A 24,269-nucleotide genomic window follows, 5' to 3' on the forward strand; every position below is an offset into this window, starting at 1 on the left:
TTTTTTGTTGTTTTTTTTGCTTTCTTCATACAACTTTATTGTCACTCAGCGTCTATGAGAATAACTCAGTGCAGTGCACCAGGAAGTCTTTTTTTAACAATAGAATGAACTTTATTAAACAGCGCTTGGTGGACATAGCTTGACAGTCTTCTCAGCGGCTGTGGTCTGTGGATTGTTCTCCTTGTTTAGCTGCTCCGGTGGGTGAGGGTCCTGCTACACGACGATGCCGAGCAAGAAAAAGAAGTACAACGCTCGTTTCCCGCCGGTGGGTTTGTGGCCTAGTTCAGTAGCGCTAAGCATGGGAATATGTTTGTGTCTTTCGCCAGTTCATTTGTTTATGTGGGTTTTTTTTTTTAATAGACGTTTTAATTATCGCACTGTGTGACTAAGCCGCTGGTTTGTATGTGTTGTGGTTGCCATCTGTGTCTGACTGACGCTTTAGCTTTCCTTCCATTTTCTATGGCCATTTCAGGAACCTTTGCCGCACTGAAGTGCCGACTTATTTTATTGCTGGCTTGAGATGTTTCATTGCTATCTGCGTTATACCTGCGTCTTTGTCTGTTTTGCCTCCATATGCCCACACCAAACCATAGCTCGGCTGTGTATTTAGTATTGGTAATGGTTTTGTTCCAAACTTGTGCCTCTTCTGCTCAGCCCTTGGTTCAGGTACCCCCTGCTCCTTCCATTATGGCCTCGTTTATCCCACCACTTTCTAGCATTGCCTGGCTTCTTCTGGCTGGTCTGGTTGGGTCCTCTGTAATAAAGGTTTTGTTCCAAAATTGTAACTTGGACAATAAGTGTGTTATTGGTGGGGGATCCCCAGTAATTAGAAGAATTGAGGTCCTGTGTACCCCAGTTTAGCTCATTGCTATTCTGTGAGATGCCCAAATTCATTGCATGACAGTCGTTCCATACACCCCAAAATCAGACAGCTGAGTACCCCATATGCTGTGCTGAGATCAGCTGATCAGTGGAGGTCTGACCTGAAGAGCAGACTTTAAAAAAAAATAAAAAATCTTGCACTATAAACTGTAAGATGCTGCAGAATCTTCCGTTGTTATAATTAGCATGTATGTGTGAGAGTAGAATCAGCCCCTTCTATCTGCATTCACTGTTTGAAGAGAGGAACCTTCACTTCATTGTCTTTTCTATCTTGCTGCTAGAGACATGCTTCTCTAGTAACAAAGGAGTCAATTGTAAATTAGCTGGAAGGGAGATACCTAGTGGCAAGAACTTTTAGGCTAAGGTCTCATGTTACGTAAACACAGTTGTTGTTTTTTTGTTACAGATTTTGTTCGGTTTTTATGAGTCCAAGCCTAGAGTGGTACTTATACCCTTTTTCTCCAAAAAATAAGTCCTAGCTTAATTTTGCAGGGTTTTTGGAGCACACTTGAAACATAAACCCTAGTTACAGTCAACGCCTCCAGCACTACGTTATGTCGTGTGATGTCACAGAACTGGAGAATAGGTGTATAGTAGCTCACAACTGCCCTGGATAAGAACCCCGCTACCTCCTGCAACAGCAATGCAAATTCCCCCCTCCTTCCTACCTCCCTCCTCCAAAGTCAGCCTCCTGAGTTCCACCTCTCAGCCACTACTAAGTTTTGGGTTTGATTACTTATGTGACGTAACGCCAGGTGCCACTCCTGCTCGATCTCACAGATGCAGCCACTCCACTACAGCACCTCCCTCTTAGCGTAAAGGAGAAAAGCTAGAGAGGGTAAAGGGCTACTACTAGAGATGAGCGAACACTGTTCGGATCAGCCGATCAGAACAGCACGCACCCATAGAAATGAATGGAAGCACCTGTGACGCTGACTTTGCCGCTGGCCGGCGTCACAGGTGCTTCCGTTCATTTCTATGGGTGCATGCTGTTCGGATCGGCTGATCCGAACAGTGTTTGCTCATCTCTAGCTACTACCACGCAAAGTGCTTAGACAGAGCTAGTAAGTTTGTTTAAGATCCACTGACCTTGCACCATCAATTGGGAATGTAAGTTATGGTTACTAACAGCCAGTGTTATTAACAATTAGCAAATATTCTATTTTGCTCTAGTACCTGAAAAATAAGACCTACTCGGAAAATAAGCCCTAGCCCTTTTCTTTTGGAGTAAAAAAAAAAATATAAGACCCTGTCTTATTTTCAGAGAAACACGGTAGTTCTTCCTTCTGCTCAATCCAAACCCGCTTTTGCTCAAAAAATCCACAGCAAAATCTGCAACAAAAAAAAGCAGCATTTCCACAATGTAGGGCCTCAGTCTTAGAGGTTTTTAAAGCAAAAAGCAGTAAGGTTTTTAATTAACGGGAGTCTTAGCTTTAGTTAAAATGAAAAAAAATCCTATCCTCATGTAGCCTTTAGAAAGTCTATTGTAGGCATACCTTTTGTTTTAATTATGTTGCCAGCGTTTTCATGAAAAAGCTGGTTTCTTCTTATGCAAACTAGTGTTCATGGAGTACAGGGGGCGTTCCCTTTCCTGTGCTTTGACCACACCCACGTCATCAGCCTGGACCTGCATCACGGCCCCTTCTTGACTATAGTTGAAGACTCCTCCTCTTCTTCTTTACTTCTTACATGAGCAGGTGTCCTGGGCCTAATGTAAGAACTCCAAGATGGCGCATGCGTTTTGTGCTTAGCCTGCTGAAGTGGCTGAGTGTACAGCCCCTGCTTTGTGCGCCATCTTGCATTTTTTTTTTTCTTACATGAGCAGGTACAGTACGCCTTCTCGTGTAAGAAGAAAGTAAAGAAGAAGAAGAGAAGGAGGAGACTTCACCTACAATCAATAAGGAGGCAGTGATGCAGGTCCAGGCCGATGACATGGGGGTGCTCGGGGCACGGTGGGAACGCCCCTTTGCTCCGTGAACACTAATTTGCATAAAAACAATCCAGCTTTTTCATAAAAATGCTGGTAACATGATTGAGACAAAAAGTATGCCTACAATAGCCTTTCTAAAGGCTACATGAAGATAAGGTTAGTTAAAATTAAAAAAATCCTAACGATAGACTCCCTTTAAGGTATGTTCACGTGGAGTTTATTGCAGGCGGATTTTGACCTGGAATTTGCCTTAACATTCGCCTGCAAAAAAGCCTCCCTTTCATTTTAATTGGAGTCATTCAGTTTTTTTCCGCTATTTTTTTCAGCTAGCAGAAAAAAAATGCAACATGTCCTATCTTCCCGCAGATTACATGGCAGAGTCAGCCACGGTGTCTGCGGCTCCAGGCCCATTCATCCGGGCCTGATCAGGAGCAGGATACCAATGCATTGCAATGGCGTCACGGCTAGCCACGCAAAAAAGCCACACGGCAGAAAAGATTTCCGTTGTGTGAACTAACCCTAAAAGTGCATTACATAGAATTCTATGCTATATGAAATGAGATTAAGTTGTCTGTAGAGTTAGTGACCATTTAAGCATGCTCTCTACTGCTTCACACAAAGTATTTGAGACTGAGAGAGCGAGCGAGCCTACTACAGTGTTTCCCAGTCCCGTAGCCCCAGGAAGCAGACAACTCTGTACTGCAATATACTGTGGTGAGAACAGCTGATCAATGGAGGTGCAAAGTGTTAGATACCCCCACAGATCAGATGTTAATGATCTATCCTAAGCATAGAAGAGACCTTCCGTTTTATCTTAACATTGTTGTGAGTTTGTGGATACAAACAGTCCGAAATATTATTTTATTTATTCTTTTCTTTCTGTCAGGGAATCCTAATGGAAAGGCAACAACAGCATGATTGTAGCTTAAGGGTGCATTCACACTGAGTAAACGCTAGCTTATTCTGAACGTAAAACATGTTCAGAATAAGCGGCGTCTAAAGCAGCTCCATTCATTTCTATGGGAGCGGGGATACGAGCGCTCCCCATAGAAATGAATGGGCTGCTTCTTTCACTCCGTGCAGTCCCATTGAAGTGAATGGGGAGTGCCGGCGTGTACGCTCCGGCATGAGCAGAGCTTGCCGTACACGCCGGCACTCCCCATTCACTTCAATGGGACTGCACGGAGTGAAAGAAGCAGCCCATTCATTTCTATGGGGAGCGCTCGTATCCCCGCTCCCATAGAAATGAATGGAGCTGCTTTAGACGCCGCTTATTCTGAACGTGTTTTACGTTCAGAATAAGCTAGCGTTTACTCAGTGTGAATGCACCCTAAGGCTAAAGCCCCACGTTGCGGTGATGCAGCTTTTTTGTTACAGATTTTGTTGTGGGTTTTTGAGCCAGGGCGAGGAGTGGATTGAGCAGAAGGTAGAAATGTAAGAACTCTTTATTTCCCTTTCCTTTTGTAGCCATTCTTGGCTTTGGCTCAAAAAAAGCTGCGTTTCCGCAAAGTGGGGCCTTAGCCTAATACGGCTTCAACACTAGACTCATCCTTGCCATAATACTCACTTAGAAAAAGAAGCAAATGTTGTTTTAGCCATAATTCTTTTAGCTCCAGCTCTTAGTATCTGTTGATAGGTGCTACTCCACTGAATCTCACATGGTTGGATTTTTCTCCGTCTTACCTCCACCATTCCTGAGCAGTCAGTGCTTTTTATACTCTCTTCTGTCAGATGGGCAGTGTCTGGCAGGAGCACAAAGATGGTGAGTTTCATTGCTTCAATCAGAGGTGGACCATGCCAGAGGTCAAAATTGTACTCTTTAAGGCCAGGTTCACACAGGGTTTTTTAGTTCTGCAATTTGAGGCGGAGGGTGCCTCAGTTTCCGGACCATAAAACGGGTAGCTGCGACTTGATGCAGAGCACCGGCATCCAGTTGCGCGCTCCAGTTTAGACCCAAATGAATCGGCCTAGTCAAGAGGAGGGAATGTCTTCAGGCGGATTCGTGAGGCGACTCCACCTGAAGAATGAGCGTGTCGCTTCTTTTTTCCAGGAGCCGGAACAAACGGCTCCCGGAAAAAAGAACTGACCGACTCCCATTGATTTCAATGAGAGCTGTCTTTTTGGTCAGGATTTTGAGGCGAATTTGGCCTCAAAATCCTGACCAAAATTCCTCATGTGAACTCAGCCTTAGGGTGCATTCACACTACTGATACGCTGCCTGATTCTGAACGTAAAACACGTTCAGAATCAGCGCGTATAAAGCAGTTCCCATTCATTTCAATGGGAGCCGGCATACGAGCGCTCCCCATTGAAATGAATGTGCTGCTTTTTTCACTACGAGCGCTCCCATTGAAGTGAATGGGAAGTGCTCGCATGTACGGCTAGCTCTGATCATTCTGAGCCGTACTCGCGAGCACTTCCTTTTCATTTCAATGGGAGCCCTCGTAGTGAAAAAAGCAGCCCATTCATTTCAATGGGGAGCGCTCGTATGCCGGCTCCCATTGAAATGAATGGGAACTGCTTTATATGCGTTTGTTTTAACGTTCAGAATCAGACAGCGTATTAGTAATGTGAATGCACCCTTACTGTTCCTATCTGACAGAGCCTAATTAGCATATGGGATCCCAAAACTAACAGCATTTATTCTCAGAATTAGTGTGGGCTTGAATATGAATAAATCTGAAGAACCTGTGAACTTTCCAGCTGCTCTGGGACCATTAAATGTCATGCGTGCTATTAAGCAGCTAGGGTTTAGGGTCCCAAATGTAACATACCAGCAATGGGTGGCGTTATGTTACAGAGGTTTGAGACCTTAAACTCCAGCAACTTATTGACATATTGGGGGTTCTGTGTTCCCTTTAACTATAACACCTCAACAGCATGCAAATCGCCTTGCATCATGTCAATATATTATTATTGATATTATAAAAGTGAAACCTTGTAAGAGCCCTTTACATAGAGGAATCTGGTGATTATTTTGAGGAGGATTCTGCTTCCTACTCAATCTTGCAACTGATTCAGCCTCAGAATCTACAGCTTGAGACCTGCTGCTGATTCATAAGGGCCTAATCAGCAGCGGAAATCTAAAGCCTGGTTCATATCTGCGTCGGTAATCCATTCGGGGAGTGTTCATGTGGACTTCCCCTCGAACGGACTACCGAGCGCATTGGTAAGCAGTGTGCAGTGAAAGCACACGGACCCCATAGACTATAATGGGGTCCATATGCTTTCCTCACTATCTCCGCATGGAACATGTGCAAGACCCATGCAGACACTGCGCGGAAAGCACATGGACCCCATTATAGTTTATGGGGTCCGTGTGCTTTCACTGCACACCGCGTTCCAATGTGTTTGGCACGCGGTGCCAAATCCGAACGGATTACCAGATGTGAACCAGGCCTAAAGCTCTGCTTCTGCGTTCTACCAGGTGTGTATGGGTGTTTGGTTTTTTTTTTTTTTCCTTTCTGCAGCATTCCACAAAAACTTTATTTATTTATTTTTATTTAATAATCTAAATATCAGTGAGTGTTCCAGTCTTTCCTGGTGTGCTTTAGTAGCTGAGTTGTGCTCATTGAGCCAACTAGATGTCTACCCCTGCTGTGTACATGAACCACTGTGAGAAAGTGCAGCTTTATCTGGATTTACTTATTGGTTACACTTTAGATGTATTTTTCTCCCTGGGTTTTTTTTTTTAAATTTTCTTATTATTCTCATTCACTGGATTTCTGGTCAATTTAAAGGTCCATTCACACGATGTAACGCGCTGTTGATTTTGACACGTAAATCCGTGTAAGGATCAGCACTGCAAAACAGAATCCTATTGACTTCAATGGGTTCTGTTTAGTGTGCGTAACGCATTGAAATCAATGGGAGGCTTTTTAACTCATTGATCTCAATGTGTTACGTGCGCTAAACGGAATCCATTGAAGTCAGTGGGATTCTGTTTTGCAGTGTTGACTCTGACACGAGTTTACGTATCAGAATCACCAGCGCGTTACATTGTGTGAACGGACCCTAATAGGGTAGACTTGCGTATATACACAGCTGGTAATCTGAAGTGGCACAGATGGAGCTGGGATATGAGGAGAGTGAACTAATGAGAAATCAGTGTGCTGTCTCAGGCCGGGGCCCCACGGGACGTAAACGCCGCTATTTGCCCGCAGCGGAGACGCTGCGGGAAAAATCGCGGCGCTGTACAGTGCAAGCAAAGTCGATGGGATTCACGCGAATCCCATCCCCACTTTGCAGGAAAAAATCATAGTGCCGACACGCTGCGATTTGCAAAGCCGTTGCGACTCTGCAATTATATCTACGGAAATGCCGGCGACTTTCCCGTAGATATTATGTTAAGAGAAAGTCCGCAGAGGAAATCTCTGTGAACTTTCTCTTAAAAGCGCTGCGGAAAGAACCGCAATGTGTTCACGCCGCAGTTCTTTCCGCAGTGCTTTAGCGCTGCGATTACGCCCCGTGGGGGCCATAGCCTCAGGGTCCATTTACACGGAGGAAAATGGTGAGGAATTTGGTGTGGAATTTTCCGCACTGAAATAAAAGCCTCCCATTGATTTCAATAGGTTCTGCTAGCTTTTTTTTTTCCACTAGCGGAATTTTACACCAAATTCCTCACCATTTTCCTCCATGTGATCGGACCCTCAGACTCCCAGTAGACACTGTTGTCCAAAATCACCACTCTGCTTTAATGGTGCACAGCTGAAAATTACAGGTAAGCAAACTTGGTAGATGCTGACCTACATATCACTTTCGGGCAGTTCCTTTGAGGGGAAACCTCTCAGTTTCCCCATTCGATGTAAATATTCCTCTGTATGGTTGGCTTTATTTTTCACACAATCAAGTAAGGTCAAAGTTTTTGTTTTTAATTTGCTTAATAAATTTTAAAATCTGAATTACATTTTTTTTTCTTGTAGGCAAGGATCAAGAAGATTATGCAGACTGATGAAGAAATAGGCAAAGTTGCTGCAGCTGTTCCTGTCATAATTTGTATCCTTTAGGCTTGTTTCACACAAGTGCTTTTTATTGTGTTTTAGCCCCATTGCTGACGACCATATGTCTGGTCAGTGTGCTATCCTGGGTTTTCCCGTATAGTACACTGACCCATTCATTTCTATGGGCCCCGTACACACGACCGTGAATGACAGTGTAGCGTATGGACCAACAGTCCATACGCTTATACACTGTATAAGCTATTGCTTAAAGAGACACTGTGGTGTGTGTTTTTTTTGTTTGTTTTGTTTTTTTTATATATATATACTTACATTACACAGTCACCGTGCCTTTCCTTCTCCTTGTCCTCACCTTCTTTAGTAAGTCACATGATCAGTGTAACACCTATTCTCCACCTTGAGATGCTGCGCAAACAGGAAGTCTCTGCCTGCAGTTACAACTGAGAACTATCATGTGACCTCAGATTCACCAAAGTCTCTGTTCATCTTGTTTGCTCTTTCCCTGCCTCTTATGTAATGTTCTCCATATAGCCCCCTCTCTCACATATTCCTCATAGTATTAGCACTGCAGTGTGTGCAGGAACTAGACATGACTACTGGTACTAGAACAAAAGCTTCAGCAGTAACATATTTTGAATCTACTTCGATGGCTACCTTGCTTAGTAAAAAAAAAAAAAAAAAAAATTAGTAGTATATATATTTTATCTCATGCTTTTTATGGAAAATGCCCAGCTGCTCCAGAGGTCCCCACCAGTTTTTGCTCTTTCAGTGGCATGTAATTTAATCTGACAGCATTTTAAATTTGACTACCCATTTAATACGTTAAAGGGATTCTACCATTAAAAACTTTTTTTTTTTTTTTTTTTTTTCTAGTTCACACTTCGGAATAGTCTTAAGTAAGGCTATTCTTCTCCTTCCTTTAGAGGTCTTCTTCGCCCCGGCGTTCGGGTTAACAATCCGTTTTTTGTCAGCATCCATATGAGTTCTCTCGCAACACTGGGGGCGGGCCCCAGCGCTCAAACGGCACTGGGGGCCTCCCCAATGCTGCAAGAGAAATCTCTCCAGCGCCGCCTCCATCTTCGTCAGCAACAGCCTCTTCATCTTCTTCTTCCGGCGCTGGGGGTCACAGTTGTACACCTGCACAGTCAACTCTGCCATCGGGCCGCTGGCAGAGCCGCGTGCACGTGCCGGCGGCCATTTTTTTTTGTGGCCACTTATGCGAGCATGCGCAGTACAGTACTCTCCTGTAGTTCTAAGGAGTACAGGCCGCTGCTATCGAAGATGGAGGCTGCGCTGGAGAGAGTTCTCTTGCAGCATTGGGGACGCCCCCAGTGCTGCGAGAGAACTCATTTGTATACCGACAAAAAAACGGATTGTTAACCGAAAGGCGGGGCGAAGAAGACCTCTAAAGGTAGGAGAAGAATAGCCTTTCATAAGGCTATTCTGACGTGTCAACTAGAAAAAAAAAAGTTTTTAATTGTAGAATCCCTTTAAAGTGTTCAAATGAACTTGCATTTCACAAATGGTTGTTTATCCATACACCTCAATAAACATGCTTGTCTCATACATCTGATAGTAGCTTTCAGGGAGACAAAAGAAACAGGCATGTCGGATACCTTTCTTGCTTCACCTACACCCAACAAAATCATCTCATACTTTAGACTTGTCAGAGGAGTTTTTCAGACTTTTTAAAGGAGTTGTCCTGAACATGCATGTCTCACATAATATAATAGAGATTAATTGTGTGATCGCAAAGGGTCCAACTGTTGGCATCCTCTCTCATAAGAACAGGGGTCCTGAGTCTTGCTGTTTGAATAGAGCAGCGGTTGCACATTTCCATTCAGCTGTATGTGGCTGCTGAAGATAACAAAGCACAGTACTTGGTTATCCTCAGCAGTCCCTTAGAGTTGGAGTTACACCACACATGTCCTTTCAAACAGTGATACTCGGGGGACCCCTCATTCTCATGATTGGGGGAGGTCCAATGGAGGTATTTTATGTTACTTTTACATTTAAATGTTACTTTGTGATCCTGCCAGGACCTTCCGATGTCAGGCTGTGCGTCTGCACAGCCTGATATCTTGTTATGCTCTGTGAGACACGTGCAGGCTGTGTCTCACAGAGCATAATACTATCAGCAATCAAAGCATTGCTGGTAGAAGTGTCCAAAATTGACACATAAAATAGTAATAAAAAAAAAAAAAGTTTGAAAAAAATTTATAAATTCATAAAATCCCAAAATTTCCCTTTTTTCTATAGAAAATTAATTATATTAAAAAAAAAAAAAATTTATAAAAACAATAAATATTTGGTATTGTCGTGTCCATAACAATCTGTACAATAAAGCTGAAACAATATTTAAAGTGAACGATGGGGGGGGGAAACCCGCCGGAAGCAATGATTTTTCACCATCTCACCTTACAAAATGTGCTATAAAAAAGTGATCAAAAAGTCATATGTACCCCATAACAGTTCCAATAAAAAGCACACATTGTCCCACAAAAAATAAGCCCTCAACCAACACTGTCAACCGAAAAATAAAAATGTTACGCCTCTCAGAAGATGGCAATGCAAAAAACATTGATTTATGTCCCCAAATGTGTTTTTCCTCTGCAGATTTAGTATTGCATAAAAAAATACTATAAATGAGGTATCGCCGTAACCGTACCGACCCACAGAATAAAGGTCACATGTTGCGTATACTGTACACTGCATGTCGAAAAATTAAAAAGGTAAAACGCAATGCCAGGATTTTTTTTATTTATTTTTTTTTAAATCCACCAAAAAAAGTTAATAAAATGTATTCAGTAAATAGTAGACACCCAAAAATGGTGTCATTACAAAATGCATCTCATCCCACAAACAATAAGCCCTTATATGGCCACGTCACCAGAAAAATAAAGAAAATATAGCATCCAGCAATGTGAAGACAAAAAAAACCAAAATTGCCAAATTATTAGAACACAACTGGCTGCAGCAGGAAGGGAATATATAAGCTGTGCGAGCGAATATCAGGGGACAACCCAGATTTACAGCTTCTGGGGGAAAATACACCAGAGGTGACTCCCCCAATCATAGGAGCTACTGGGACATAGTAGGGAATTTGGTGTTCCCAATGTTCTCCGCACTGCTTATATATTCCCTCTTCACCATCCACTGTGCAGTCACGTCTGGGATACTAATATTCACTACACCCCCTGATAAATTCTTTGAGGGGTGCAGTTTTCAAAATGAGGTCACTCCTTTGGGGAATCCATTTTTCTGGTACCTTTACAGGCTCTACAAACATGACATTGCATCCAGATACCAAACATCTGAATCTGTGCTCCAAAAGCCACATCGCACTCCTTCCCTTCTGCGCCCTGCTGTGCGCCCAAACTGCAGTTTATGCCACATGTATGACACTGGTGTACCCGGGATACTGTAGGTAATGTCATATGTGGTATATACTGATATTAGGGCACATGTATGACACTGGTGTACTCAGGATAACGGACGTAATGTCATATGTGGGTATAAACTGATATTAGGGCACAGCCGGACACAGAAGGGAAGAAGGGTTGTTTGGTTTTTTGGAGCACAGACGGTTTGGTTTTTGGATGCCATGACACTTTTGCAGAGCTGAACCGCCAGTAAAGCGGAATCCCCTGATATGAGACCTTATTTTGGAAACTACACCCCTGAAGGATTTATCCAGGGGTACAGAGAGCATTTTTATCCCCAAGTGTTGCTATAACTTATTATCCATAAATGAATACGAAGCTGATTGTGAGAGGTGAAAATGACCATTTTTCCAGGAATATGTAATTTCAGTGCGTAAAATGTTGTGCTCAGCTAAAAATATTGTGAATGCTCTAAAAGCTGTTGTGCCGGGATACCCGCTTAACAGTTTTTGGAGTGTCTCTGCTGACATAAGTTGGGCACAACATGAAACACACTGAAATGGTGAATCTCATTTTCATTTTGTACATTAATTTTTGGGAAGCATTTTAGGCTCAAAATGATAATACCCCTTGATTCATTCCTTGACGGGTGTAGTTTCTACATTGGGGTCACATTTGAGGGGTTTCCACTGTATTGATACTTTAGGGGCTCAGCAAATGCGACATGGCACCTGAAAACTATTCCAGCCACATCTGCCCTCCAAAACCCAAATAGCCCACTTTCCATTCCGAGCCCCACCATGTCCCCATACAGCAGATTATGGCCACATATGGGGTATTGCCGTGTTCAGGAGAAATTGTGTAACAAACTGTGGGGGGCTTTCAATTCTTTAACTACTTGCTAAATTAAAAATATGGCTCTAAATGGATGATTCATTGGAAAAAAAAAAAGTGATTTTTCATTTTTACGTTCCAATGTTAATAAAATCTGTGAAACAGCTGTGAGGCCAAAATACTCACTCTACCCCTAGATAAATTCTATGAGGGATGTAGTTTCCAAAATGGGGTCACTTTTAGGGGATTTCCACTGTATTGGTTCTTTAGGGGCTCTGCAAATGAGACATGACACCTAAAAATTATTCCAGCAAAATCTGCCACTCAAAAGCCAAATAGCGCTCTTTCCATTCCAAGCCCCGCCATGTTCCCATACAGCAGATTATGACCACATGTAGGGTATTGCCATGTTCAAGAGAAATTGTCTAACAAACTGTGGGGGCTTTTACGCCTTTAACCCCTTGTGAAAATGAAAACTTTGGGGATAAAATGACGTTTTAGTAATTTTTCATTTACATACCCCAATGTTAGTAAAATCTGTGAAACAACTGTAGGGTCAAAATGCTGACTATACTCCTTGAATATAAAAAAAAATAAATAAAAAAAGAATTATATTTTATAACCACTGGCTAACACGGTACCAAAACAAACATTTTCCTTTATACTCCTTGATGAATTCTGTGAGGGGTGTAGATTCTAAAATGGGGTCACTTTTGGGGGGTTTCCATTGTTTTGGTACTCTAAGGGCACTGCAAATGAGACATGGCGCCTGAAAACTATTCCAGCACAATCTGCTTTTCATACCCCCTGTTTCGTTCCTTCCCTTCCATGCGCTGCCGTCTGCCCAAAAATCAGTTTACACCCACATGTGGGGTATTTCTGTGCCCGGGAGAAATTGCATAACAAAATGTGAGATGTATTTTCTCCTTTAACCCTTCGTGAATGTGTTAATTTTAGGTCTAAATGAATCCCAATAGATTGTAAGCCCTCGCGGGCAGGGCCCTCTACCCCACTGTGCCAGTCGGTCATTGCTAGTATTATATCTACCTGTATATTCTGTGTACTGTATGTAACCCCCAAATGTAAAGCATCATGGAATTAATGGTGCTATATAAATAAACAATAATATAATAATGTATTAGTGAAAAAAAATGAAATGTCTAAATTTCACCTCCATATTATTTTTATTCTTATGAAATGCTTAAAGGGTTAACAAACGTCCCAAATGCTGTTTTGAATAATTTGAGGGGTGTAGTTTTGAAAATGGGGGTTTCTATTATACAGACTTTTATAATTCCTTTCAGAACTGAAGTGGTCCCTAAAAAATTGGTTTGGGGAATTTTTCTTGTAAATCTGGAAAATCGCTGTTAGGGGGCATTCACATGGAGTAACGCCGGGCGTGTATCACAGCCGTACACGCCGGCGTTGCGGCAGACTGCCGAACACTTCCCATTCACTTCAATGGGAGCGCTCGTAAACGCCGCTGTTACGAGCGCTCCCATTGAAGTGAATGGGAAGTGTTCGGCAGTCTGCCGTAACGCCGGCGTGTACGGCTGTGATACACGCCCGGCGTTACTCCGTGTGAACGCCCCCTAACACTTGTAAGCCTTGTGACATCAAAAATAAGATGATGCCAATATAAAGCAGAGTTATGGTAGATATTTATTCATGTATTTGGATGGTGTAGCTTTCTGCCTGAAAGTAGAAAATTTCACATACAAAAATATTGATTAGTGTTTACCACTAACATGATGTATAATGTGTTACAAAAAAAAATAAAAATCTCAAAATCACTTGTGTAAGTTTAAAGCGTCTCAAAGTTATTGCCATTTAAAGTGACACATGTCCGTTTTGAAAAAAAGAGACCTGGTCTTTAATGCACTTTTGGGCCCGGTCCTTATATATTTGTACAGGAAGTCATCATCCTCTTCATTGAAATCAATATGGAGATAAGGAAATGGCCAAACAAGGGCGATCCTCTTAGTCCCCCTAGTCCATTTCTGTGATCTGTTCTTTCTGGACACCACACAGCAAACTTCTGCCATCATAGTTGATAAACCATTCTTAATTTCTTAATGCATTGTTAAACTTGACATTTTGGTAGCTCGTGCACTTGAGCTATTCCTCGAATCGCTGCTGAAGAAAGCTTGTCAGGTGACACAATCTCGAAGTGCGAAGACCATGACTACTTCACATTTGTGAGTTCTGTTCCTTTTCTACTTTATTCCTAAAAAGCTTGGTTGCTAAGTTAAACTGGTAATTAAGGTTTTCTCCAGAAATATATAGCTTTTTAAGAATGGGAATGACTTGGAGGACTTGACACAGGTACCCATGTAAGTCAGGAAAAAAAAAATGGAGGAACATATGCCATTGTCTTTAATTATTCTTTGTGCAGAGTAGAATATATACAATAATTGTATACTGCAGTCGGAAAATAAAGCATATGAAGAGTAGCAGCCAGCATGTGAAATTTGTTACTGGAGGTACGCTTTAAATATCCTGATAACTATAAATGGTTTAGAAAATTACTATACGGAGACGTCCCTTTGTTAGCTGTAGGGGGAGTCAGACAGTAAAGTACATTTTAACGTGTTACTAATACTATTTATCATTCATAGGAAACAGTGTATAGAACTCGAGCAGCAATTTGATTTCTTAAAGGATCTAGTTGCCACAGTCCCAGATATGCAGGGAGAGAACGAAGACAATCACACAGAAGGGGAGAGGGTGTCACGAAGGTAGATTTATTTATATTTTCTTTACAATGTATATACTTTTTTTTTTTTTTTTGGACCTGATGCAGCTGCAGTCGAAGAGATTACACATTTACGGGAGCAATATGTATATGTGGTGTACATATGCAGACATCAATGGAAACAAAGCCGTAGTCGGCTCACCTGAAAGACTGTCCTTGATCGCTTGATCGAGCCTCTAATGCACAGTCCAGGCACAAAACCGATCCAGAACTTCATTGAAGGGAATTCAGCATATTAATCAGCCTTGTCAGGGTCACCTGAAACCATGTTTGCCCCTTCTCTAGCCAAGATATCTCGCTTAATATGGTGCGTTCTATTGACGGGCTCCATTTAATAGTCCATTATTTTATTAGTAAACCATTTAAAAAGTGATGTATACAAGCAGAATAGTACAAACCTATAGAATCTATGCAGCTCTATCTTGGGGAACTCTTGTTTACTCATGTCCAGCTTATCGTTTTTTAAGTCATAAGCAAAGATTGGAGGTTATGACTGAAAACGGGTAGGTCTTAAACACGTAAACCTGCTCTTCATGGGGTATACTGCATACGTTCTGTATGTTTTTGAGCTATTCTGATTGTATACATGGATTTTAATGGTTTACTATTGAAACCATGGTCTTTTAATAAAGCGCTGGATCACCACTGCGTTTGGAATATGCAGAGGTCACTTTGGTGGAAGAAGGACGATAAGCTGGTATTCTGTTTTCTTCTACCAGCTCTGCATTAAGTGTAACATTTTATTGTAATTTTGGACAGTGATAATAAACATGACTCTGTAGGTCATTTCACTCTTTGATGACACAAGGGGTGTTTTGGACCTTTTCTTTGTCTACCCCAAAAACACGTAATGGGATGAGTCACTTAAGGCATTCTTAGGAATAATGGGGTCATCCGCCCAAATGCAGAAATGGTAGCTTGCATTTTAGCAAATGAGCACCATATTTAGGGTTTTTAGTGACGAGGAACTGATTTCACAGTAAAGGTACCAGATCCTGCTGATGACACTATACACAAGGAGGGAACCATGTGATCAGCCAAGTGATTGCTGTGCAATTGCATTGTCTTCTAACCATGCATAGTTATATATTGCATATGCTTCTCTAAGGGGTCGAAAACCAGGCAGCAGTCGAAAAAATGGAGGTACAGCGATGAAAGGAAAGGATAAAAAGCAATCCGAAACAGACTCTGAGCAAGAGGTGAGCCAACATCTCTGTAAAAATAAATACTGTTATTTTTACAGAGATGTTGTTGATGTTAATATGAAAGAACTACTGTACGTAGAGCTTGCTGTCTTTTGTGTTTGAAAAAAAATACAATGTATGCATTTATCTTTATAATAATAATGATAGCTTTAATATCTAGCTGCATCTTGTTTGATGTAAAAAAAAATTAGCTAAACCAAAAAAAGTGTCATGAGATACGCACTGAACTTTAGCATGTGAATCTAATCTTAGCACTATTGTTCTTAAGTGAATTAAACGTTTTAATGTTAACAGGATGATTCTGAAGGCACAGAGTCAGAAGGTGACGAAGAAATGTGTCCTACTCCTGCTGCAAATATTCAATCTCAAGCCTCATTTCAAAGGTAATTTATATGACTTGGTCTGAAGATCGAGAAATGTAGGAAAAACTTATCACATAAAATGTACCCAATAATGAGGGGCCTTGGCTCGCTGGAATAGAGGCAGTGTTTGCAGATAGTCAGTTTTACCAGAGCATTACAAGCTAACCATTTATGCACCCATTTGATAAAACAGTAACACACCAATATAGAAATGTAAGAGTGCTACAAAACTGCATACAGCAGGTTTGGTCTGATTGTTCACCGCTATACATACCTCTTTGTATACATACATACATACAAGTGTATGTATGTACACTTACGCTTTTACTCAGTTGACAGAACGCGTCATTGGCATGAGAAGCAAGGGTGGTCGTTCAATGAGTTGTCTACCATGTAAGCCATTCTAACCTAGCTGTTAGGAGGTGTTGGAAGCAGTGGTCATTTGATGCCATGAACAGACAGCAGGCAGGATCAAGAAAGACAACCAGTAGAAAGGATTGTTTGATCTACCAACAAGGTTGAAAGCAGCTTTCATAGTTTTTGTCCACGATCAAGACACAGGTGGCATCTCCATACATTCCACTGTTTCTGGCCAGACTATTTCCCAGCTCTTAGTAGAAGGGAATTTATTATCACGGCAGCCTTTACAAGGTCCTGTCATTGATGTCCAACCACTGCTGCCTTTGTTTGCAATGGTGTCATTAAAAGACAAACCTGGACTACTACATTCTATTTGGGATCCAATGGTTGGGTTTGAATATGATGAGCGATTGAATTTCCCCTTTGCTATGGAGTAACAAACTGCCCCTACTGCTAGTGTGATCCGGGTAGTCTTTACATATGATAGTTGTTCACTGCTGGGTGATAAGAGGAAAAGTGACAGCTCAGTGTGAGGCCTTTCATGGCTGGGCTTTCAAATTGTAATTTTCAGCAGGATGGTGCTCACCTGCTAACAGCAAGGGTTTCCTGGGAATGTCTATTTGATTCCCAGATTTTTCGCCAATCGAGCATTTATAGCACCAGTTGGGAGGCCCAGCACTGACTACCTACGAGTGTGCAGGATCTACAGACCCAGCTGCAACATCTGTGGCCAAATGCGCTGCAGGATTCCATATGGAACTTTAATGCCCAAATGCATCTAATCTTGTATTCCGACTAGAGGTGGTCCAGTCGGGCACTAGAACCTTCGTTCATTTGCACTGTTTTCGCCAATAAACTTTGCCTCTAATATTGGATTCACTTACATACAGTTGAAACCTGTTTACGTACACTATATAAAAAGATACACAGGCATGTTTTTCTCATTATCTGACTTGAAATTAGAAGAAACCTTTCCTGTTTTAGGTCAATTATGATTATTAAAATTTATTTATTTTTGTTAATGCCAGAATAGAGAGAATTTCTTGTTAAAGGGATTCTAGCACTAAAACGCTGTTTTTTTTCTGCTTTAGATGTCAGATTAGCCTTTAGAAAGGCTATTTGTCTCTTACCTTTAGACGTGGTCTCCGCCATGCCGTTCCTTAGAAATACCGGTTTTTACCGGTATGCTAATGAGTTCTCCGCAGCAATGAGGGCGAGCCCCAGCGCTCAAACAGCGATGGGGACACCCCCACTGTTGCCCGAGACTTTCTCTCCAGCAACGCCGCCTTCTTCACCTGCATCTTCCCCTTCTCTGTCGTCTTCCTTCTTCGTCAGCTCTGAAGCCTACGCAGTCTTGCCTTGTGGCATCGAAAATATGGCCGCCGGCATGTGCAGTCGGCTCTACCAGTGTATCACTGGCAGAGCCAACTGAGCAGGCGTCAGAGCTGACGAAGAAGGAAGATTACAGAGAAGGGGAGGATGCAGGTGAAGAAGGAGTCGCTGGAGAGAGGGTGTCGGGCAGCAGTGGCGACACCCCCATCGCCGTTTGAGCGCTGGGGCCCGCCCTCATTGCTGCGGAGAACTCATTAGCATATCGGTAAAAAAAACGGTATTTCTAAGGAACAGTGTAACATAGAAAACGTCTAAAGGTAAGAGATGAATAGCCTTTCTAAATGCTATTCCAACGTCTAAAGCAGAAAAAACAGCATTTTAGTGGTAGAATCCCTTTAAGGCATTTTTATTACTTTATGCAAAGTCAAACATTTACAAAACTAAGATTACTATACCTTTAAACAATTTGGGGCATCCCTTATGATGATATCACGTCTTTGGAAGATTCTGGCAACATCAGAGTTAGACACACCTGAAACACACTGTTGTTTTGTGTAAAATCATGGGAAAGTCTAAAGAAAGCAGCCAAGTTATCAAAGAGAATTCTGGACTTGCACATGTCTGGTTCATCCTTGGGTACAACTTCCAGATACCTGAAGGTACCTTGTTCATCTGTACAAACCATTATACGCAAGTACAAACAAGATGGGAATGTCCAGTCATCAAACAGCTTAGGTAGGAGACAGGTTCTGTGTCCCAGAGATGAACGTGTTTTGGTGTGAAATGTGCATATCAAGCCAACAACAAAAGCAAAAGACCTTGTGAAGATGCTGGCTGAGGCTCGTAAGAGTTTGCCATTATCCACAGTGAAACAAGCAATAGTATTGACATGGGCAGAAGGGGCACTCTGCCAGGAGGAAGCCATTACTCCAAAAGAAACATAACAAAGCCAGATTAATGTTTGCAAATGCACACATGAACAAAGACCTTAATTTTTGGAGACTTGTCCTGTGGTCTGATGAAACTATAATTGAATTGTTTGGCCATAATGACCATCATTACGTTTGGAGGCAAAAAGGAGAATCTTACGAGCCTGAGAACACCATCCCAACTGCGAAGCACGGGGGTGGCAGAATCATGTTTTGGTGGAGGGGAAGTGGAGGTTGCTGCAGGAGGGACTGGTCCACTTCACAAAATAGATGACATCAAGAGGAAAGAACATTGTGGCAATACTGAAGCAGCATCTCAAGACTTCAGCCAGGAAGTTAAACCTTGGACGCAAATGGGTCTTCCAAATGGACAATGACCCAAAGCATACTGCCAAATTGGTTACAAAGGATAAAAAGTCAGTGTTTTGGAGTGGCCATCACAAAGCCCTGATCTCAAACCAGAACCACTTAACAAGTGTGTAGTCCAGCAGCCGGTAGCTTCATAATTAAAACATGGCTTTTATTTAGGTCAACATGTTTTGATTATGGAGCTACCGACTGCTGGACTTCACACTTGTTAAGTTGTTCTGGTTTGAGCCTTAAGCCAATGGGGATATTCCAGTCCGTGCAGCGACAGTTCTAAGAAGACAGTGTTTACTCCTTATACCTTGCATACAACATTTATACTGTAAGTGGGCTGTGTGTTTATACACTCACCGGCCACTTTATTAGGTACACCATGCTAGTAACGGGTTGGACCCCCTTTTGCCTTCAGAACTGCCTCAATTCTTCGTGGCATAGATTCAACAAGGTGCTGGAAGCATTCCTCAGAGATTTTGGTCCATATTGACATGATGGCATCACACAGTTGCCGCAGATTTGTCGGCTGCACATCCATGATGCGAATCTCCCGTTCCACCACATCCCAAAGATGCTCTATTGGATTGAGATCTGGTGACTGTGGAGGCCATTGGAGTACAGTGAACTCTTTGTCATGTTCAAGAAACCAGTCTGAGATGATTCCAGCTTTATGACATGGCGCATTATCCTGCTGAAAGTAGCCATCAGATGTTGGGTACATTGTGGTCATAAAGGGATGGACATGGTCAGCAACAATACTCAGGTAGGCTTTGGAGTTGCAACGATGCTCAATTGGTACCAAGGGGCCCAAAGAGTGCCAAGAAAATATTCCCCACACCATGACACCACCACCACCAGCCTGAACCATTGATACAAGGCAGGATGGATCCATGCTTTCATGTTGTTGACGCCAAATTCTGACCCTACCATCCGAATGTCACAGCAGAAATCGAGACTCATCAGACCAGGCAACGTTTTTCCAATCTTCAATTGTCCAATTTCGATGAGCTTGTGCAAATTGTAGCCTCAGTTTCCTGTTCTTAGCTGAAAGGAGTGGCACCCGGTGTGGTCTTCTGCTGCTGTAGCCCATCTGCCTCAAAGTTCGACGTACTGTGCGTTCAGAGATGCTCTTCTCGCTACCTTGGTTGTAATGGGTGGCTATTTGAGTCACTGTTGCCTTTCTATCAGCTCGAACCAGTCTGGCCATTCTCCTCTGACCTCTGGCATCAACAACGCATTTCCGCCCACGGAACTGCCGCTCACTGGGTGTTTTTTCTTTTTCGGACCATTCTCTGTAAACCCTAGAGATGGTTGTGTGTGAAAATCCCAGTAGATCAGCAGTTTCTGAAATACTCAGACCAGCCCTTCTGGCACCAACAACCATGCCACGTTCAAAGGCACTCAAATCACCTTTCTTCCCCATACTGATGCTCGGTTTGAACTGCAGGAGATTGTCTTGACCATGTCTACATGCCTAAATGCACTGAGTTGCCGCCATGTGATTGGCTGATTAGAAATTAAGTGTTAACGAGCAGTTGGACAGGTGTACCTAATAAAGTGGCCGGTGAGTGTACATCTTTGCATTTTGGACTGATCTCAATTCTATTGAAATTTTATGGACAAAGCTGAAAAGGTAGGTGCGAGCAAGATGACCTACAAACATGTCTCAGTTACACTAGTTCTATCAGGAAGAATGGGTCCAAATTCCTGCCAACTATTCTGAGAAGCTTGTGGAAGGATATCCAAAACGCTTAACCTAAAACATACAGTTTAAGGGCAATAGTACCAAATAATGAAATGTATATAAACTTTTAACTTTGTAGAAAGTAATAAAAATGCCTTAAATTTTTTCTCATTCTGGAAATTAGCAAATATAAATAATTTTAGTGATCTTAATTGACCTAAAACCCGAAAGGTTTATTCTGCTTTCATGTCAGATGATGAGAAAAACATGCATGTGTCTTTTTATATAGTGTATGTAAACTTCTGGTTTCAACTGTATATCATTATTAAATTCACACAAATAACTTGGTACAGATACCAGGGTGGAGTGCGATGCTTTCACGTGCTGACACCCTTACCTGGGAATACAGAAGTATTTGTTCAGCTTAAATCACCCATCACTGATGTGGGCTTGTAAGTGGCAAGAGGAAACTTATTTTAGCAACCCTCTCTCATGCTCCCTGTGCAGATATTCATCTTTCTGTCAGGTACATTGATTTGAAAAGAGGGGTGTTTGTTTTTTGTTTTTTCTTGCTATTTGCAAATCCACATCAGTGATGGGTGATTGAAGCTGAACAAATGCCCTTACCTGGAAATGCAGAGATGTTAAACACATGGAAGCTTAGTACTCCACCCTGAAATCTGCACCTCTGTGAATAAACTGCTCCAGCGCTATACATTGAGTGTATGATATATGGTTTCGTTATACATTGAGACCATTTTTATTCTAATATTCATATTAAAAGTTAAGATATAGCCATGCCTTTCAGTGAATCTTTATTACTGAGTGACTATCCCATTGTGATTTTGATCAGATCAAGGTTTCAAGCTGAACTTTAAAGAGGACCTTTCACCACCTGGGGCACATGCGGTGTAATACTCCGCTAGAAAGCAGACATTGTGCTGAATTCAGCGCACTATCAGCTTTCCCGTTCTGTGCCCCTGGTGGAGAGTTATTGCTGCCGATACTGTAGCTCTTTAGTGTCAGACGTTTCTGACGATCTGTCAGGAACGCCCCTCCTCACAGTAGCGTCTATTGCGCTGTACTGTACTGTGAGAGGGGACGTTCTTTACCACCCAGCCATGATACTGAGCGGTGAGGAATGCCCCCTTCCCCTCCAGTACTCATTTATGGGCAAGTACTGTCAGGAGGAGGGGGTATTCCTCAGCGGCATCGCTGGGTGGTAAGGAACATCCCTCTCTCTCAATACAGCGCAATAGACGCTACTGTGAGGAGGGGGCATTCCTGACAGACTGTCAGAAACGCCCTTCTGACACTGAAGAGGTACCGATTAGTTCTTCAGCAGGGGCACAGAACAGGAAAGCTTTCTAGCGGTGTATTACACCGCATGTGCCCAAGGACGTGAAAGGTCCTCTTTAACAAAGGTGTCAAATATTTACATATGTTAAGATACCCTTATCTATATAGCCTCAAATGATATAATGATCCATTAGTTCCCGCACACAGTATAATGCTCCCCATTGACCGCACACCATACTATACACCCTTAGTTCTCCTCACACTGTATATTGTCCCTTACACAGTAAAATGCAGAGGCTTAGGTGGGCAACAGGATAAGCCTCCCTCCTTGTACCTTCATAATGTAGCCTTGTGCTTCTACTGTAGTATGTCAATAATCAGTCTATCTCCAGTTTGCTGTCTTTATGAAAGAGAAAGGAGGCAGGGGATCCCGACAGCTGGTATCTGCACATTTCTATTCCCCTGCTCTAGAGTTCACAATGTACAATTGTCGTCAGGACGTTTGATTCACACAAGGAAGTGCGCTACCAATGATCGCTGTATAAAAGAGCTTGCTGACCTCTGCTGTCACTAACATGACTTCTTGATTAAATGAAACATTGAATTTTAGACTTTTTTTTTTTTTTTATTCTTTTTAATTTTACCTTTTTGATTTTTTTCTTTTGCAGTACTCCTCCAGCTCCATCCTTCCTACATTTTCAGTCTGTACCAGTCATGCCCTCGGCACCTTCTGCTCTGCCCACTATGCCAGCGCCATCGCTGCCTGCTGGCTGTGATGAAGAAGAAGATTATGATTCGTAGCCCCTGGACAAACCAATTCAAATTCTGTTTTCATTTATTTGCTTATTTGGTTTTGTTCTTTTATTTTGGTTTTTAAATTGGGCCGTAAGGCCCTGGGTGGGATGGGGGTGGGGGAGGTAGGGTAAATGTGTTCTTAAGTTTATTAAAAAAGGAGGTGGAGGAAACAGACCTCTGTGGTTATTTTACTAGTGCATAATACAGCTCCGAAGAGATGGCATGTTTCATATCATGCTTTCAAGAAACTTTGAAATGGCCTTTAAAAGGGGTGGACATTTAGCTTCTGTTTACGTGATAGGTGTTAAATATCTACTCACTTGGACACCCACATTCACACCTGCATTGGAGTCTGTATACAGTGGTGATCACACATGCACAATGCCTCTCTGTTCACGGAGTATGAGTCAGAATCTCCTTAATAGTGGGGATCCCAGTGATCACAATTATTGTCTAAATGCCCTTTGTAGGCATATTTAATGTGCATTTGGAATGTCGAAAATTTTGCATTTTTGAAAAGGGCACACATTTATGAAAAACATGGATTTGGGTTTTTTTGTTTTTGTTTGTATGGCAGTTGGAATATGAGTGAAAGACTTGCAGGCTTCTATTGGCTAATACAAGTCATACGGTATGTCCTAGAGAGCTGAGACCCTCTCTAAATGTTTCCTAGACACCTGATGTACCTGTGTTCTAAATTTAGTGAGGATCGACCCAGTTGTTTAGTTGCGCATAAAGAACAAACAGACAGGATCTCATATGCAGCAAATGAACAGCAATCCAAAAATAAATCATAAAAAGGTGAGGGTTTATTCCATAGCAACGTTTCCGTCCCAGAAGTGCAGGACCTTTCTCAAGCTGTTAAAATCAACCTACTCTTAAAATTAGACTCTTCATGCCTTTGTCAGTGGGAAAAATCTGCAAGGGATAAAATATATAAGAAGAAAAAAAATATATATATTATATATTTGATCCCTTGCTGATTTTGCCCACTGACAAAGACATGAAGTCTAATTATAAGAGTAGGTTGATTTTAACAGTGAGAGAGTATCAAAAATAAAATCCAGAAAATCGTATTGTATAAATGTATTTGCATTTTGCATAGAGAAATGTGATCCCTCTGGCAAACAAGACTTGTTGGCGCGCACAGCAGTCAGAAGGGTTTTTTTTTGTAGTTGATAATTAGAGATGAGCGAACCGT

At 42.1% G+C, this 24,269-nt stretch overlaps 1 protein-coding gene across 1 annotated transcript; it reads left to right on the forward strand.

The window, feature by feature from the left end:
* Positions 1 to 56: 56 nt before the first annotated feature.
* DRAP1 (DR1 associated protein 1) lies at positions 57 to 23,195 on the forward strand. Its single transcript, XM_075280553.1, has 7 exons — positions 57 to 265; positions 7,735 to 7,807; positions 14,092 to 14,185; positions 14,606 to 14,725; positions 15,851 to 15,941; positions 16,242 to 16,330; positions 22,942 to 23,195. The coding sequence occupies exons 1-7, from the start codon at positions 224 to 226 to the stop codon at positions 23,072 to 23,074; spliced, it is 642 nt and encodes a 213-aa protein (XP_075136654.1). The 5' UTR covers positions 57 to 223; the 3' UTR covers positions 23,075 to 23,195.
* The last annotated feature ends 1,074 nt before the right edge of the window (positions 23,196 to 24,269 follow it).

The sequence above is a fragment of the Leptodactylus fuscus genome, chromosome 7, assembly GCF_031893055.1.
Source record: "Leptodactylus fuscus isolate aLepFus1 chromosome 7, aLepFus1.hap2, whole genome shotgun sequence".
Lineage (NCBI taxonomy): Eukaryota > Metazoa > Chordata > Amphibia > Anura > Leptodactylidae > Leptodactylus > Leptodactylus fuscus.

Excerpts from the sequence above, each read along its gene's own strand:
- DRAP1 (XM_075280553.1), top strand. The coding sequence starts at position 224 with ATGCCGAGCAAGAAAAAGAAGTACAACGCTCGTTTCCCGCCG. Across the intron at positions 266-7,734 it reads ACAACGCTCGTTTCCCGCCG|GCAAGGATCAAGAAGATTAT; the intron begins GTGGGTTTGTGG and ends TTTTTCTTGTAG. Across the intron at positions 14,726-15,850 it reads GGGGAGAGGGTGTCACGAAG|GGGTCGAAAACCAGGCAGCA; the intron begins GTAGATTTATTT and ends TGCTTCTCTAAG.